The sequence below is a fragment of the Chlamydotis macqueenii genome, chromosome 2 (genome assembly GCF_036417535.1).
Source record: "Chlamydotis macqueenii isolate bChlMac1 chromosome 2, bChlMac1.mat, whole genome shotgun sequence".
Classification (NCBI taxonomy): Eukaryota; Metazoa; Chordata; class Aves; order Otidiformes; family Otididae; genus Chlamydotis; species Chlamydotis macqueenii.
The window spans coordinates 33641961-33661302 of NC_141557.1; the positions used below are offsets into that span (position 1 = coordinate 33641961).

At 38.9% G+C, this 19342-nt stretch overlaps 1 protein-coding gene across 3 annotated transcripts in view; it reads right to left on the reverse strand.

The window, feature by feature from the left end:
- RAPGEF5 (Rap guanine nucleotide exchange factor 5) overlaps nucleotides 1–19342 on the reverse strand; it is a 161585-nt gene that overhangs the window by 116311 nt on the left and 25932 nt on the right. For all 3 annotated transcript variants that reach the window (XM_086742514.1, XM_086742515.1, XM_086742513.1), the window contains exons 2-7: nucleotides 17638–17688; nucleotides 16278–16384; nucleotides 15137–15258; nucleotides 13606–13774; nucleotides 8084–8150; nucleotides 1742–1790 (exon numbers count right to left, since the gene is read on the reverse strand). In XM_086742514.1, the coding sequence (XP_086598640.1) occupies nucleotides 1742–1790; nucleotides 8084–8150; nucleotides 13606–13774; nucleotides 15137–15258; nucleotides 16278–16384; nucleotides 17638–17688 (565 nt within the window). The remainder of the gene's footprint in view (nucleotides 1–1741; nucleotides 1791–8083; nucleotides 8151–13605; nucleotides 13775–15136; nucleotides 15259–16277; nucleotides 16385–17637; nucleotides 17689–19342) is intronic.

Consider the following 19342-nt stretch of genomic DNA (forward strand, 5'->3'; position numbering starts at 1 on the left):
CCATCCACCAAAAGGAAATGAGAGGCTAATTCAGGTTAAAATAAACTCTTTTGGGCAATGGAATTTTTATGTATTACCAGCAGCAGTAGCAGTATTTTCTTGCACAACTGCTGAAAAACAGGGAAAAAGATTTCTTAGAACTATAAGCGCTAAGTAAAAAAAGCACATGGCATCATACTCATAGCCCATTTTACAGCAAAACAAAAGATTACCCTGAGCCTTTCCTTAAAATAATCTGTTTTTCTCTGCACTGAATCAGCACAGAAGCATTTCCATGTTCAGCCATTAGAATTCACACGGGACTGGGTTGATATCAGGTAAGGGCAAGAGGCTGAGACATGTTAACAGCACAAACTACTACAGCAGTTTCAGAAGCAAAGCTGTTACACAGAAGCAATTTAGATCTGAATTCACACTTAGATTTGTGTTTACCTTCTGCAGATTTACATTTACAGATGACTGTGGATATAACCTATGGGTACTTCTATTTCCAGACAAAACTGCATCAAACTGTGTCTAGAACATTTTTGTAATACTTACATTTTCACAAGGAAATATTTGTAGATATGCCAGCAACATCTTCTGGTGTCTCCAGTTTAAGATGTAATATTGTGTGTAGCTCGTGTGTTGTGTGTAATAACTTTTCTGCTGTACTTGTAAGCCATCAATAGATAGACAGACCCAGATATTATGACACAATATTATGAACAGGTCAGAAGATAGCTCAAAAAGTGCAAGATCTGTGATGTCAATTTCTAGCAAAATCACTGAAGATCACAAGAAATGCTCAGTGAAGATATTCCCCAAGACCTCAATGGTTCTGGGAACATGCCAAGAATTTATGTCAACTCCACCTCTGTTTTACTGCAGAAATACATTCAACTGTCACTTTGTCATAGGCAGTTTTTTGCCCTCGCTGCAGATTAACTGTACAATATGTGAAGACACCAAAGAGTTAACCCTGCCTAGAGTCAGATTTGTCAAGTAGGTTTTGTAAGTTCCTGCACAGTGCCCAGAAAACACAGCTCCCTTGCTTCCCCTCCAGCTCAGCAATGCAGATACCTTCTGAAAGTGGATGTGCTACCAAACCCTGACAGAGCTGAGGTGACCACGTATTCAGTACCTTTGCACCGTATCACCAGCAATTGCTGTAAATGCTTATATCATCAGAGATTTTCAGTCATCCATTTGCCTTTCCCCTTCTACTGCCCTGATAACAGAGACTTGCCTCTACAGCCATACGGATGTACAGACAAGTCTCCAGAAAAGAAAGCTCGTGTGCATGGAGTAGCCATACTTAGTAGCTTAAAGAAATACACTTGACTAGGTGTAGGTAAAACACAGCAAAAATGGCATGAGATACTGGGCCGTGAAAAAAAAACAGAGATAAAATATCAACTTGATTTGTCTTAAATGTAAGTTAAATAAACATATAAGTTTATTTTATAAAGTGCAAGCCCAGAGAAAATAGTGATGTTGGACAGAAAGAGACACAAGTTCACATTCAGCTGTAGCACTCGGATTTTATCAGGTAGGTCATTAGATGTGACGAGCTAGGGGAAGTGAAGCTTGACAGTAATTGCATTGTGCTATACACACAAATTCTCCAACAAGAGAGGAACGAGGTCCACTATCTTTGCTTCCCAATGTTAATTAAACAGCAATGACAATTCAAATACTTAAATAAATTACAAAAGGGAAAAACGTTACAAAACCCCCTTCAAAGTCTAGCCTGACTCACCTGACTTCCTTGCTTTCAAGGCAATGACAGCAGCCAGTTCTCTCTGTACCTAAAATACCAGGAAAGGGAAGGATGGTTATAGTTACTGGCACAGTCAAACAAAACAGAATGCAACACTGGTAAGATACAGGCTGTCAGTCATTTGGAGCAGTCAACCGCACTTGGAATTTTACTTCGTTTTGAAACTAGATTTTTCCTAGAAAATCTACTTCCTTTTCAGTTGGGAATTCTGTGACAATTTTTTTTTACTTTAATTTCATGCAAATGCTGCACATTCCTTAGACAGGGGGCAATTCAGTAGCTCGACCTGTAATTTATTTGTACAGCATTTCTCTTTCACAAGCACATACTTAAAGCTTCTTCCTTTCCTTGTTAAATGTTTGGTTTGCCTCTGCTGAGCATACTGTAATGCTGGATTTATTGTGTGACACCAGGATAAGCGAGTTCTCCATGCTGAGGCTTAGCTGAGGTTTGTGTATATAACTGACATACGCTTTTTGGAGCTGTCAGGAGGAAACAACATGTCCTAATAGCACGGTTGAGTATTTCAGGACCAAATTTAGCTTGAGATGAACATGCAGAAGTAAGAGCTATCTGATTTCCAGATTTACAGGCTATCTCACCAGCCTGTGATGAAACAGCCCTGCCATGAGAGCAAGATCCCCTCTTCAGCTTCTTGCCTCTGCATTTTCTGCATACTTTGTATTTTCCCTATAATCCCTGCACTACCAGCTACAGTCCCTTCAGCCAGCTCAGCTCTACATCCACTTCTCTCCATAGGTTTGTTCCTTTTTCTATCAGTAAAATTCTGTATTCTGCATTATTTTTTATGCTTCATACTTCCTCACTGCCATCATCTGCTTCATTGCAGCTGCTTCAAGTGCCCCTGCACTTGACCTAAAGCACCCAAGACACTCTCTCCTGCGTACACTGCAGTTCTTCCTTTCTTCTGCCCCATCCATACTCTCAAAGTCTTCTGTTACACTTCCCAGCTTCATCCAATTTCCCTAATCTTCCCAAGACAGCCTCTCTTTAGTATTAAAAAAAAATATGGGATATTCCAACTAGTTTTCTAGGGATTGTCTTACCTCTCTGTACAGTCTCTTGCACTGCATACAAGCCATCTTGTCTAACAGACCTATGCAAAGCTCAAGGCTATTCTGCAGTGGGAGTTTCGACAGTTTGAGAGCATGTCAAATTCAAAACATTATTCGTAAGACATGTGGTACGATCAGAATAAGGCACTAAGCCCATGAAGGACCCCTGAAGTAATACAATTACTAACAACGGTGAACATCCCACTCTCATGACTCTGAAGAAAAGTTTGAAAATGTGAAACAAGAACAGTTCCCTATATTGGTCTGAGCAGAAAGACAGATAAAATCACCCAAAATTTCAGTACAATGGTAACTCCAACATCCACTGGTGGGATACTCAGCAGTACACTCTAGATGTGACAGAAGGCAGTTATACCAGAGGCCACATCCTTCCTCTGCTTGTATCCTTCCTTCCTGTGTGGCAAAGGACCAGGGAGCTTTTTTTTCCTGTCCTTGCAAGGTACAAGGATCTTTTCTACTCCTTGATGTTGCCTCACAGAGAGACAGAGTTTTCTGCCACTCCAAGCAGGAAAATATGAAGGCAGTGCCAGTTTTCTTAAATGTCGTCCTGTTTCCAGCACAATTGTGCAAGCTGGCAGCGTTACCTTCCCTTCCTTCCTTCCTGTACACTCATTCCCATGTCTGGAGAACTGTTAATCATGGTTAATGTAAGCATAAACTGCAAGTACGATGGGAAAGAACAGTTCTTCTGTGGAAAAACAACTTGTATGCTTGCTTACTTGCAGCAATTAATGTACACTAGTAATAATATATGCCAGCTATCCAGAATTAGAGTGGGATTTTCAATAAAAGCCCAAGTAGTTTCTGAATAACACGACCATGACTTTTCGTGACTAAACTGCTCAGACCCCCTCCCTTCATTAAGCTCAGCAGGAGGTACCAATGTCGATGCCCCAATCCTGGTCTATTCCCACAGGTTACTGACAGTAAGAAACAGCGCACTGATGTCTCATCTTTATCTTTTAGCATTTAATAAATATATTACCTCAAAATTAGCCTTAGGAGACATTAAAATCTGCAAGACTTGTAAATATAGCAATTAACCCAATCAAACAATTGAAAAATGCAAATCTCTTTGTGAGTCTAAAGAAAAACCCCAAAAGAAAAAACAGCATTATGGCATCCTGCAGTTAGATTTGCAGTATTACTTTTGCTTATAAGGTGGCACTTCTCAAGTTTGAAATGCAGTGCTAACATCACAGGCAGTAAAACGGCTGGTTTTCTGTATTTTGTTTATGTTATGCAAAATATCTCACTGCTTGCTGTGTGCTAGGAATGCAGCTGGCATACTACTTAATCTGAGCAAAAACCTTCAAATAGGAATCAAAAATGTACCTTTAGTCTTACTCTTAAGCAAATGTTCCTTCATCAGAGGGTTTCATCCTGACAGTCTGAGCTCCCTCTCACCGGACTCACTCAAATCACAAAGAATTGGTACTGCTGAGCATCCTTCTGGATTCGCCTGGTGTCCCTAGCTTTCATAATCTACATGCTTTTGTCTGTTTTAGCATAAATGCACTTGACATCTCTGCTGGACATGCAATTCCTCTGCATCATTACACCAATGGAAATCCATGTACAACATTCATTCCTCACTGCACACATGCTACACATTATCGTACTTCTTCCTAATAGGATTTCAGTTACTGCCTGTTTGACAAAATCAATAGTTGCACATCATATTGCAGACAATAATCTGGACTCAAAGTAAAATACACATTCAAAGAAGAGCTATGTCTACCGTAATAAATTCAGATATTGAACACAAAAAAAAAATTGGTTTATACATATAGCTTGTCGCTACAAAGGTAATACTATCCAAATAGTATCCCATTTTGAGTACCATTTCAGATGTCAAAACTGATTCAGTTTAAGGGCCAGCTTACAACACAATACTTCAGAAATATTATGAGAGTCTGAAAGAGAACATTTTGAGCTGCATGTGGCATGTTACCACATCTGAATAGGTTTTCTTTTTGCAATGTGAAAGAACAAGAGTGTGCATACAGAGCGGTACCCATGTATACTTCTGCTTGATTAAATACAAATGGCATATTTATATGGTGAATCTTCTCATCTTCAAAGTACAGAGGTAGAGATTTTTCAAAAGTAAATGACAACTACTGTTCTCTTATCTATGAATCTGGTCATTTTATCGTAGAAGGCATAGTTGTCCATCTAGTAGACAGTGCATGCCACCTCTACTTTTTTTGCCCTCTCTTTTTTCTGCCTATAGTAGTCTTTTGTGAAAGAGTCTTCTAGATGTCAACGTACCAAACAGGACTTCAGATCTACAGACAAAGTAGTAGTCCTTACAGAATCTCAAAATGAAATCCTGCAATAGAAAGCTCTGAACAGTGGGGTTTTGAAAAAGAGAAGAGTCTAGCTCACATTTTTGCATCTCAAGTAATGATAGTTTGATGGACTCTAAATAAAAGTAGTATTGGCTGACGTCAAAGTACCAGAAAACTGTATTTCCCAGATACACTGCATTAACATCCTGATATTCTCTTCTGTCCCATCAAAAGGTAAGGTAAGAGCTTTGCAGTGGAAACACTCATAGCCATCCCACTGTGCTCTGGGTTTAGCAGACAAGACATTGAATATGAAGCTGTTCTTTGGGATATGACATGGGATGCATGACAGCTCTGGAATGCTGCTTTAAACAGAGGAGTAATCATTAAATTTTCTTGAAAATTCATGACCAAAAAGATTATCTGATGCAAACGTATTTCAAATGGCACTTTGCACTGCTTGCATGTCAGCTGCCTTTACAATTTAAGTTTGATGATGTTGTCAGTGCCTCATTGTAATGGAGCATATGATATAAGCATATAATTCGATAGGCTCCATTCAGTTATCTTGACTGATTCTGCCTCTTCCATCACAAAATAAAGTGTAAAGAAAAAGTGACACCCTCTGCAAGTTAGTTCCTTATCTTTTGTATCTGACTTTGCTCTTAAAAGAGGTGTATTCCATACATTATGCACAAATTAAGAAGATGAAGAAACCTCTGCAGTTTTTTCTTCACTGCCCTTCTGAGTTGGCATCATTCACTACAGCTATTGCTATTATCTTCTACAATCTTCATAACCATTGTTTAAAACTAAGAGTGCATTTCCCTAACTAATCAGTTCTAGATTGGCTGATTCATCAAAAAGATACTTTAAAAAAAAAAAATCACAAATTTTTCAGTGAACATGAAAAGTGGAACTCTACAAGAGAAACAATACCTGATAACAAAAAGCAGTAGGGAATAAGAAATAAGAAAAAGGCCAAAAAAAAGCAAGTCAAGCTACAGTAAAGACAAAGAGGTGGAGAGAGAAATTCACCAAACTTTTACAGGTGCCTGTGTCTGTGCTAGTCACTGTACAAGCCCTTCATAGAGAGGGCATACCTTACGAGTGGAGCGTACGGTACGACTTTTTTCCCTAAAGCAGACTTTCAAAAGGAATTATACATTCAGCATCCTAAAAGTGCCTATTTCTCCTCTCTGGCTGTAAGGAGTGCCTGGGGAAGCTAGCTCAGATGCCTGTAGATGCCTGACATGTGGCCCCTTACATTTAGTTGAGGTGAGTTCCACCCTCTGCAACAGCAACAGCTTTTATAGGTTTACAGAAATAGACAATTAGAGCTTACATGCAATGCATGCTTAGGGTTCATTTAAAAAAAAACCAAAACCAAACAAACCTGTCCATATGCCCTGCTGCTGGAATCACTCAGGATGTAGTTCAAAGGTTTGACCTTGCAAGCTAGAAGTGATGCACTCTGAACTCACTGATAATTACTCACATTTAAGGATATGCATTTTACTCAAGTGTATCCAGCAATAGATAGACCCAGTTCTTAAACTCAGAAAGTCAATTTGTTTTGTTGAGTGCTTCCCTTTTTTTTTAACTGATGAAAAACCATTATTCTTCTGGTTTTGAGAGGCAAAGCTTTTGAGGGATACTGGCAACACTTTATAGAGTTGGTAGTTTTGTGGGGTTTTTTAAAGATATAACTTTGCAAATAGTATTTTACGCTTTTCTATTTTTTCTCTTTAAGGAACTAAAAATGGAGGATACTGACATTCTGAGTTCTCTTTTCATTTTCAATTAAAAAAAGGTAGAGAAAGCAAGGAATTTCAACACAAATTTTAAAACACAAAATTTTCTAATGTAATACATTTTAAATTACTTTTGCATAAGGTCGAGCATACAGAATCACTGGCTTTCCAAACACATTACAAAATGTCTTTTGTAAAGACATTTGTCTTTACAAAATATAGCACAAATTCTCCTTCTCTTCCATTTTTCAGTAATTACAAGATATTATTTTATTCGGTTTACTTAAAATAGCTCTTATCCTCATGCCTTTTTCATGACAACTTTACCCTGCTTGATTCACTTTCATGTCTATACTTCCTCACTTACCCAAAACAGAGCTAGCACTAATTCCATGTTCTGGTGATACCATGATTTAGGTGTGATGTTTGCAGAACCATACAATCATAGAATGGTTGAGGTAGGAAGGTGGCTCTGGAGGTCTGGTCTCCAGCCTGTCAAGGTCCCTCTGAATGGCAGCACACTCATCTGGTGTATCCACCATTCCTCCCAGTTTTGCATCACCTGCAAACTTGCTGAGAGTGCACTCTGTACCATTGTACAGATTACATTAGGTTTAGTGAATCTAGCTTAACCTTCTGAAGTCCTGTCTGTCTGCTTCTTAGAACAATGATCTTAGAACAAGGTAAACAAGATACACCAAATTCTAAGGTCCATTATTATGATGGAGTTTACTGAAGCTAACATAGTTGGGAAGTCAAATACCCAGGCTTCCCAGGTGGGTCTCCTCAGAGGCTTAGGATAATCTACACCAGGGCTGCTGAGGCCCTTGTCCCCCCCACCATTATTGTCTTCACACTGATGTCCACTTGACCAAGAGGATCTGAGCGTAAACTACCTGGCAGAAAAATCACCATGATCCTCCAAACCGGTATCTCCTGGGCCATGGATAGCATGGACTACAAGAGAGAAAGCTGCAGTAGTCCTTGCTAGCACTGATTTTAATAGCTTTGGAATTGCACACTAGGACCTCCATAAAGCTTCCTCCTTTCAGAGATAAAAAAGTAGTTTGCATTACAAACACCTGCTCACTAAGACTAAGTCTTTCATTTGAAAGGATCCAAAACATGACAATATTTCAAACATGATCAGTACAAATTTTGATGTAGTGACCTTACCGCAGAAGTGAGACGAGCAAGAATTTCAGCATTGGTTTCTGCCGTATCTTCTATTTTTTGATCAGGCCTTAAAAACATAAAAATAAGATTTTATTATTTCTTCCATTTTATTTCAACATCTTTTGATTCCTGGAAAGCAAGGAACTCTGTAGCCACAGGCACTAATGTAAATGGGCTTTTGAGATTCCACATCAAAACGATGACTGCAACATGACAATAATTAAGTGTGTCAGTAATGACAGAGTACACCCTTTGCCCCTTGCTGTCAAGAACTCTTTTGATTGGACTAATGTGAAACAGTGAGAGAGTTCTTCAGCTATAAAAATATGATGAAGAACTGAAGAATGCAGTACTCTCTTAGCTCAGAGTTGCTTATTTGAATACATTATTTTGCTCTGCTAAAAACATACTCCATCAACAGAGCAAAGTTTTCCATCTGTCCACCAGCGAGCTTTGCTGAGGCGTGGAGCAACACCTGTGGCATGCAAGGTCACATAGATAAAAGCAGACAACATCAAAATCATTGTGTCACATGTGAAGCTTGAAATGAAAAAAAAAAGGTGAACATTAAAAAAATACATGTAAGAAGCCATAAATTATCAAACTAAAGCAACGGCTGAGAACACTATTAGGTTGTCCTGACAGTTACTCACAGGACAGAGACACTTAATATGTCTTTGCAAAAGTGGAGCAGTGCAGGAAGAACCCTTCTAAAAATTGTCACAGAAGTCTGGCCCACATGGAAAAAGCCACGTGTGGATAGCATGAGATAGGACTGTGTTTTTCCTTAAAACAGTCTAATTCCCATCACTAAAACATCTGTGAGCCTTTCAGAAGGCTTATCAACAATCAGAAGAAAGATACCAATATGATAGGGTTATTACTGTGGGAAGGAGAAAAGGAAAATGCCCTTGAGATCTTTACTTTACATGATATTCAAGAAGTGTGGCATGCCAGCAAACTGAGCAGATATGCAAAACTGCAGCTGCTGTAATAAACATAAATCCCAGGTATTAGCAGAAGCTTCTATCTTTGACTAAATTATTTAATTGCTCATATGCCTCGATGTGTTTAGGGAGAGAGCTGTCAACATGTCTGAAATATGCAGCTGGTATATTGTGGTTCTTACATCCCATGTCCAAAGATTTCTTGCCCTGATTAAAAAATTAAGGTCAGAAAGCACAGAATGACACATGCATTTCCTTTGGGGCAAACATATCCGGATAAAAATGGTAAATAAGATTAGAAATCACAATTATTTTCACAACTGTCTTTCCCATTCAAAGAAAAATGTGATTTAACATTTTAAGTGTTATAAACAGCCCAAAATAAATAAATGAATGCAGTTTCATTAAGAAAGACTGATTTATTCAGTCTTTCTCTTTTTGATTTGGAATGAGTTCAAAATAACTGACCTTTTTAGATGTCTATGTTTCCCTACACATCTGATCTCTCAGAACCAGGCTAGGACCCAATTCTTCTAAATTGGACGCAAAAGACAGCAGCTCAGTAGACACAGCCACAGATGCCATCTATAAACCCAGAACAGCATATAGCATCGCTATTTTCGTCTTGGGCCTTTATCACTTTATCTTCTGTTTAAAAATACTCCCAGTATTCATCTGCATATGAGCATTGAATACTTCTGAAACCATTAATATACTAAAAATTATAGTCAGCTCTCCAGAATCAGAGAGGAAGAGTGTGTTATGATACCCAGGCTAATGGAAAACAGTAAGAAAGAATGAATACTGAGGAACAGAATCAGGACAGTTATCACCCTATTTGTTTCAAAAGAGGCCAGCTAAGACCTAGTAGGGCTGACACCAAACAGGATCTACAAAGCCCAGGCACAAAAACCTAATGCTTATGCAGCTCAGTGGTGCGTGGGCTCAGTAGGATGTTAAGCAGGGATGCTTACCCTAGATCTGCATGCAGGCAAGTCAGGTCCAGCACAATTATTACTGTACAGCACATGTAAAGCAAGTACAGCGCTTCCCAAACTGCTGATGGAAGAAGCAATATGGATCCACCCGTGGTCCTGGTCCTGGACTTCAGCTGTCTAATGTCAACCCACTACATATGTCTCTACAGTGGCTTTACAATCCAACTACAATACCAATAAAAAGACCCATGGATACCTGAGAGCTGTTTGCATTCAGCAAAAGCTTTCTGGGAACTCCATAAGGCAGCAACAAAATGAATACCCCATCCTGGCTATTTGCATAAAAACTCAATTACTTTTAAGAATGGTTACTTTTCTGGAACTAATAAAATGTAAATTATTTTAGGACAGAAGATACAGAATATAGTGTAACACTTCTGAAAAGAAAATAACAAGCAATATGAGATAAAGAAAAGAATCCCTTGTTAACATCTCTTCAAATAATTTAAAAAATATTATGGGATGCATTTCAATAGTCAAAGGTACTCAACGCATTCTTGAAATGTTCATTCAGCCTAACAGTGGTTCTGGGAATTAGGTGTTTTTACAAACATCTCCATTTATAAAGAAGGAAATAGAAGCATGCAAAGATTAAACACCTCATACAAAGCCATTGCAGGCACTGGAAAAGAATTGAGGAGGCATTGGATGAGACTCTAAGTGATTGCTCAAGGTTGTAAGGATGTCCATGGCACAGCTTTCAATACAGATCTTTTGTCCCCAGGCTACTGCAATATTCACTTTTTTTTTCTATTCAAGCAGAATTGGCTGCAATTAACATACGGTGTTTAATGACCCCAAGAGGCCTCTGCATCTCATTTGACAACATTTACAGGGGCTCAGTCCTGTGGAATACAAATAACAACATTAGCCTTCAGTTTAGTGTGAGCTGCTAAAAATCTGCTATGTTCCATCTTGTTTTCCACAGTAGACTCCCAACAATGTTATGTTTAATGTAGAGGATTTGCCAAGGTCAAAAGGCAACAGGGAGCATTTATTCAGGCATCGTAAGCATGTCTCAGGCTTCAGAATGCCATTTTCACTGTAGAACTTACTATAGTATTGTTTGGTAACACTGCTAATAATGACCAGAAACAAATACAAACCCATCAAAACTCTGTCCAGCAAGAGGAGACTGGGCCACGTTTATTTAACAGGGTTTCCAGAAGAGCTGCAGAAGGAAGTCCCCAGCGCTGCCACTGCCTACTCAGGTCTACTGGGAGAGCACATCCATGGTGCTCCAGAGACCCACCGATGCACCCAACAGCCCAGGCAAGCGCAAGGCTGCTGCGTGCCAGCTGCGGAGGAGACAGCCTGTCTGCCTCCCGGGACTACCAGGAGATGTCTAACATTGCCTTCTGGTGCACAAGCAGGCAGTCACGTCTGATTTCATCAAAAGCAGGGAATCTAATTACTACAGTAAGAATTTCTCTATCCCTATGTACTTACAGCCTTCAAACAGATTATGAGAAAAACTAAGATGGAAAAATGAATACAAAAATATTTAATTACAACACTATGCTTCTAATGGTATGAAAAACAGTTTATGTGTTTGAGAAAAGACAAACACTCACCGTAATGAAGAGTTTCTAGAATTACCCTGTTCTTCATAAAAAAAAAGAGTATATGGGTTTATTTAACCTGGTGAGATAACTTTAACAAACACTGCAATGTATTATTTGCATCAAGCATGGAGAATTTTAAACCTGGAAAAGCCTTCTTTCCCTTTAATATCACACTCCCTCGAGAGTATACCATTTAAAATTCGATTCCTCCAATATTTTTTTTTTTTTAAAAAAGCACCCTCACAGTCTGACAGGTAAAATCTTCAGAAAGTAATTCTTCAGTGACAACGTTCCCAAAAGGAATCCAACTTCGACTAATATTTGAATAATGTGAGCAGGAAGGCATTGGAAATGTACATTAATGAATAATTGTTCAATTCATGTGACAGGGATCATCCTCCACTAGAAATGACAGTTGCATTGGAACGATAAAACTGCAAAGCAGACTGTAAAATAGTGGTACTTGCCAGCCAAGGTCAGCATGCAGGTCATATTTGAAACTTGAATCTAAAAAGTCTTCAATCCATTTTCCTACCCAACATCCTTCACATCAATATGATTTATCTGTTCTTTTCTGGTTTTGATTCAAAGCCTTTGTACAAGTAGTCACGAATCACGAAAAGTGACCTGATTTGCAGTGATAATGAGGAAAACCCCAATTCCCACTGAAATCAAGATGAAATCACCCTGATATTTCAGGGACAGCTGAACTGCTTAGCACCAGAGTAGGCTGGAAGACAAGAATGTCTATTTGTAAAAAAATTCAAAAGTTTTCACCCGTATAAGTCATCTGCTTAGATCACGTTCAGTCACCTTCTCTAGCCAATTTAGGGTCTTTGTCACTTGGCTACACTCACTCAAGTTGACCAAATAAAAATGTTTTCAAGGGAATCTCCAGTCCAGAACTGCCAATTTCTGGTTGGTGAGGGCAGTCAGCAATAGGGAAGGGAATCTGCCATGCAGAGAAATTACTGAGATTTTTTTCTACCAGCTCAACATGTCTGAATTTAAGAAGCTGGGCTTGAGACAGCTTACAGGAACTGTGGGATTTGTGCTCCTTTAAAATATTTCCACTGGACATATATTTGAGAGAATGTGTTTTCAAAATCTAATATTTAGAGAAGGAAAGTACTTATAGATGAAAGTTTTGTCTATGACATCAAAGAGAATAAATCCTAGCACTGGCAGAGTAATAGTTCTCCACAGTATAAGAAGTATCAGGTTTGAGGATTCATCATGCTAGGGACAATGAAAAAATTTAACCCAACTTGTCTATCCAGGCCAGCTCCTGCAGATTTGCCAAGGCATGAGGTGTCACAAGCCTCCAGACCTCTCACTGACACCTTTTTCCTGCATTTTTGCCTCTCACTGTGGCACAAATAACTCCAGTTTCCTTCTAGCTGCTCTAAACATGCAACACTTGGAGCGCAGCTGTATCAGCACAGAGGGATGCTAACATTCAGTAGGTGAAAGAAGAGACATAGGAAGTGAAACTCATAAAAAGCATATTCTGAAAAGGAATAATAATGTGAGACTACAGACCTCTGGCAAACATGCAGCAGCAAACTAAAAATCAGATGACTGAAACTACCCATCAGATGACTGATTTCTACCCATCCCCTCTATCCATCTGATAGCTGATCCTGACACAGCACAAGGGCATCTGATCTGCTAGTCAATCAGCTCCACAGCATGCCCGCTGCCAAATTCATGCCAAACCTCCAATCATAAGAGGAGACTCAAAAAATAATAAAGCCATTTGCCTGGGTAATACAGTAAGCTAGAGTCAGTAAGCTAAAGCATAAGAACCACAACATGCCAAAAAGCCCAAGTTGAGTGCCTTCATTTATCTACCCAAACTGAATTTCTCAGATGAAAAGCTCATCTCTACAAAGCTTGTCAACCTGAAAAAGATTATTTGCACAGCAGTTTAAGGGGAAGGAGCGTCATTATAAGCCAGCCACTTACAAAGAGTCAGCAAAAGTTGCAAACAGCTGTATACACACACTTACAGACTACACATGTCAATCCTGGGAGGAGACAAGGGCAGCAGTTGAAGCAGGAATTTTACTCCATTCTTCCATCCTTCCTCTTTCTCAAATTCACAGAAAAGGTAGTTACATTCATCCGCTGAGAACTGGTAGAAAGCATGAGTGTCTTGAAAATACAGTTGTCTGTCCACTGTTAGGAAAAAAGAAATAACATCAAATACCCTTTAAACCTTTACCATGTAAAGATTCTGTCTCTCCACCACATTCTGTATTGCATTTGCACTTGCCTTTAAGGCTGAGTTGCCCCACCACACAAGACAAAAGGATTGCAAACTCAGCAAAGAAGCAATCCTGCCCCCTCACATTAACTCTGCATCCAAACAGGACAACCCCAAAACCTCAATTCGAAGATCTCCAGGCTCCTGAAATTCAAGCATTAAGACTGCCAAGTTTTTAATCAATTTTGGAATTAGTTCAGAATTAGGAGATAAAAACTTTCCGCTTGTGAGATTTCTGAGCCTCAATTTCCATTGGCTTCTAATCTGCTCTCACTAAAGGCCAGGCACTAGTAAACAAAATTCAATAACGAGATGCAGCCCATCATTATCCCAGCTTCTCCTCAAATCCAGGGCTATTGGATTTGTAGACTAGACCTGAGTAAGATGAGGCACCAGTACAACAGCTGTCATCTTCCCTGGCGTAACCAGGACTCAACTGGGAGTGAAGGATGGGGTTCAAAGCCAAAAGCACAAGCTCCTGCTGGGAGAGTCAGTCAGCCCATTCAGCACATACTGTCAGTGTAGTTGGAGCAGAAGAAAACCTTTAAGTATACTGTCAGCATACGTAAGCAGAAATCTTCCATAACACCTCACCTTTTTGCAAAGAGGAAAGTCAAGTGTCTAGCACTGACCTCAGGGCAGGGTATACTCTGAGCTGGGCTACCTAACTAGTCCCAGCTACAAAGTAAACTCCATCAGATTTCCAAAGGCTGGTTACCAGTGTAATCATCACCAACCACATTTGCTGGACCAAACCCCTAAATTTGGTGGGGAAGGTAAGGACAGCCAGGTAGAATCTGGCATCACCACCATCTCAAGGAGCTGAATCTTCTCTCAATCCACTAGTAAACTAAAGCTATGAAAAGCAGAGAGAGGAAGGGAAAATCACTAATAGCTAAAAATTCATCTGGTGAAGCCATGATCTGCAGCGACTAAACAGCTGTTGTCTTGTGAAAAATCTAGAAGAGTTTGAGGAGAGAAAAAAAAAAATAGGCTGGAAAAGACAAGCATGCTGTCTGGAACTTAGTAATAGGCAATTACATCTGCAAAAGCAAAAGGAAGGAAATTGCCTAAAAAAAAAGATTAATCTTTGGTGTTTATCAAGAGGTGAGCCTACCAAAGAGACAGTAAAAAAAAAAAACAACTGTCAAGAAAAAGGGATCAATCTGCACTTTTTTCTTTCCCTCCTTCCTCTCCCATAAAAAACATGAGTCTTATCCTATGCAGGAGAAACTGATAGCCTTCCTCACATTAGAAGTACTATCAAGACTGACCTGATAATATAATGCCCATATCCAGGAGGAGCTGCCACACTCCAGCTGCTGTAGACCTGCACTTAACAAATGGGCACTGCTCCAAAAGCCAGTCTACCAGTTCCGATCCAATGCAGCTTCTCCTGAAAATAAGGAAAACATCACTTCTTACACTACAGTAATGTTAAAAAGCTCTTTTACAATAAAGAGTTACTTTTTAAAGCTATTAAATGTGAATTCTTTTGTTCAGCAGGGCAAAACTTTCATCTCAATTACTAATTTTTTTAATCCTGCTCATTTCAAGGGAATAAATTATTCTGGCAAGTCTCAGGGGACAGCGCTAGTTACAATGAGGGAACTTGTGTGAGATGAGCAAGTTCCCTTACATACCTAATTCATGTGGCACACTTTACAATATGTAATATTTTTACCAATTTGTGCTGCATACAGACAGTCATCCAAAGATGTGTATGAGCTACATAAAATCCAGCTTTTAGCCTCAGGATCTTATTTCCTTTCTGAGTACAGGCATAAGCAATACAGCTACACAATGTATGTGTAAGACCTTGAATGTTGCTCTAGGATGTACTTCATCTTTCACATTATTGGTAAACTTATCTTTTCAAATCATTTAAAAAAAAAAAGTTGTGGCTTTTTCTTAAGTACGCATATGAATGAATAGTGCTATAATAGAGACCTGCACAATTCAGCATAATTGAAAATAGGAGGAAGCATTTATGCTGTAATGCAACACAAATGGAAAATCACTTCATTACAGAAGTATTCCATAAATTACATGCAAAAATCACTGTGTAACTAAATCTTAGGAATCCAATTAATCTCTTTTATAACTCCAGACAAGGGCTGAATTTAATACTCTTTCTTGTCAACAAAATAACAAATACAATTGTATATGAAATCATAAGCAGTTAAATTAACGGACACACGATCAGGCCACTGCTGCTTTCTGACAACCAACACAGTAACATAAGAAAAGATATTAAAATACATGAGATTTTAAATAATTTTTTTTAGAAAATATTTTCAGTTCTTAATAACACACAAAATCTCAATGTCAGAATTTACTCTCCTGTCAAATCAGGACATGGACAAATGCAAATAAAATCCACCCAGTTGATTAAAATGAATGATGCCAGGTTACCTGCAAATGCCAGTAAGGTACACCCTGTCTTTAATCAGCTCAGATGCTTGTAGAGTAAAAGTATTCCTGAGAGCTCTCCCAGCACAGGATGAACTTTCTCCATAAATCTGAATGAAAAGAGAAATTGAAAACTGTGACAAACAGGGATTTATTCCTGCTGTAGCAAATTGCCTTGCTGCTGTCCACTGCCTCCCTCTGAGCAATGCCTTCTCCCCAGATGAACGACAAGCAAGCAGTCAAAGCCTCACAGCAAATTCACTCCAGCTTCTGCCAGATTCAGTTGTATCATGGGTTGCAGATGTCCTCACGAGCTGGACTACTTCTACATTTGCTGCCTTAGAGAAGCAGAGGTTTTACTATCTCTCAGCTTTACCTTTGAACAGCAGGAAAGTTTAAATGAAAACAAGTGTTATTCTAGCAAAGCAAAAAGATTATATTAACCATTGCAAAACCAAACACATACAGTTAAAATTAAAATTATTCCATATTTATTTGAGTTAAATAATTTAACAGAAACCTAATATACATTGACACACCAATTCATAGTTTTTTCTTTTTGTTCAGAAACTTTGGAGGTATCCTGTGATAGCTACAGGTCAGTTCATCCATATCTTGCCAGAAGGATGTGGTCTTTCCAAATGGACACACTTCTGACTTCTCTTACATCTCATTTCTACCTTACACCTCAAGGCTACCACCTTAGGCCCCCCCTCACTAACAAAACCACGACAGTCTATCAAAACAGGACCCAGCTCCACCTTCCATAAAACCATGTTCCACCTGGACTCTGTATACCACTCCTTACCAATGAATTTAACTCAGGGATGTCCCTGCTCCTTGCAGGGGGGTTGGACTACATGACCTTTAAAGGTCCTTTCCAACCCAAACCATTCTATGATTCTGGGATTCTGTTGTGATGTTTCCTCGCTATCCCAGCAAAACACATCAGTAAGTCAAATAACAAAAGAAAAAACAGTGCCGCAGTTTCACCTTTTGTTGTTGTTGTTGTTTCCTACGTTTAGGAATCTTTCAAGGAATATAAAATAATCCTGAGACAGTAAAGTCTTGTGAGATGCAAAACCAGAGCTCTCAAATATTACAAAAGTAAGCTAAGCAGTGGCGATCATTTAAGTGGCTGGGAAGTGAGCGCTTGTCGGAATTCACAACAATTCAGTTTGCAAATTCAGTAATAGAAGTAGACAATTTCTAATGCACACAAATTATAACTTGTTAACTCAATTTAACTGCAGGCCACATTCACAAGTGTCTTCAAAGCTATGATTAAGAGGTTGAACCAAAGCATAAAGATTCCTAATATGTTGTTTGATGAAATGGAATGAAAAGGAAGCCTGACAAGTACCTTGTTTGAAGGAGTTTCCAAATAGGGATTTGAAATTCTTCTGGACAGGGTCTGTAAGACAATTTGGTAGAGGTTTAGTTTTGTTCTGATTTTTATATGGAAATAAAGTAGCAGCAATCTAGGCCCGGTAAAAGTTTGGTAAACTCAGTTCTGAGTTGTTTACTACATTTAGTCTTGATCTGAAAAAGAAGATGAGCATTAAGGTGACAAAGTCCTTAGATAACACAACATGATTTGGGTTGGGACAGAAATGACAGCAACGAATTTCAAGATAAACCTAAAAAAAAAAAAAGCTGAGGAAAAGACAGTATCATGATGAGCTCAACATTAAAAGCAGCATGTACTAGAGGGAGAAAAATGTAATTACACATGCTCCAATACCTCATAAAGCAAAATTTATCAATTCAGTAAAGATACCTCAGGGTCACAGAACACTTTTCAAAGTGAAAAATGAAATTCTTAACTGTAGTTAAAAAAAAAAATAGGATAGATGAGGAATAAAATGCTGACCAGTTGGGAGGTAACATTGCTCTAATGTAGACCAGCATTCTCTCTGCCGTGCCACATGCTGCACAGGTAATAGCATCTCAAAACATGGACACTCCAATGTTAGAGGGGACGTAGACAATAATAGTAGTAGGAACAATAAAGGATTTAGATAAATTTTAATATGAGAAGAAACAGAAAAGACTGCACTATTTACCTTACAAAGGAGGGATTACAGGAGGAATAATGCAATTATACAAAATAATGAAATGGAACTGAGAAAAGACAGACTTTCTCTGCTCTGTTTTATGTAACATGAGAATAACCGATCACTCAATAAAATTAGAGAGGATTCATATTTGAGGAGGTAGAAAGGAAAATTACACATAACTCTTCACAGCAGGGAAATGCACATGCCAAAACCTTACTGCTTATCAATAAAGATTGAGAAATTAACGTTATAAAATTAACAGTGAACCAGAACTCTGGAAGGCAAAGAGAGACAGGATAAACATCTCTAGTAGAGTCAGGTTGCCCCGCCTTCACTCACCATGATACTTCTATATCTTGTCAGTGTTAGAAGACAAGATATTGTCTACTGCACACAAGACACAAATAACCATTGCCTAAAAAAGTGGAACAGAAGATGTGGCGCAGGTGCACTGGCAGCACAATGGGAGGATTGTGTGGTGCTCCCTCACATTATTCCAACTTGTAGGCAGCATAATTAACTCCTCGCTTTGTGAAGGATCCAATTCACACTTGGTATAGTGTAATCATTAAAAAAAAATCGGCCTTCACACCGTGTAAAAATTACAGAATCTGTATTTCAGTAATGCCACCTGCTCTTTTCCCCTCATATTCTTGTTACTGCATTTTTAGAAAGGGAAGGGAAGTGACAAGGAACCACAGAAGCATCTAACGCTGTTTACCCTTCCAGGCTCATCACAAATGTTAGTGTAGTTCCATGTGTAACAGTAGATCCATATGGAAATACTATAACATAAAAGCTTAATTCCTCTCTCCTGTACCCAACAAAGATGCTGTAAGAGTGCAACATTGCCTCAGATTCCACTTACTCTTCCTAGCCAGCATGTCACTAACACCTTGGTTCTGCAGCAGCCCTACATACCACCACTTCACTTGGTTTCTCTCCAAGTCATTCATTCAACAAGCCTCACTCACTGCAGCAGCACAGTCAAAGCTTATACATCGATTT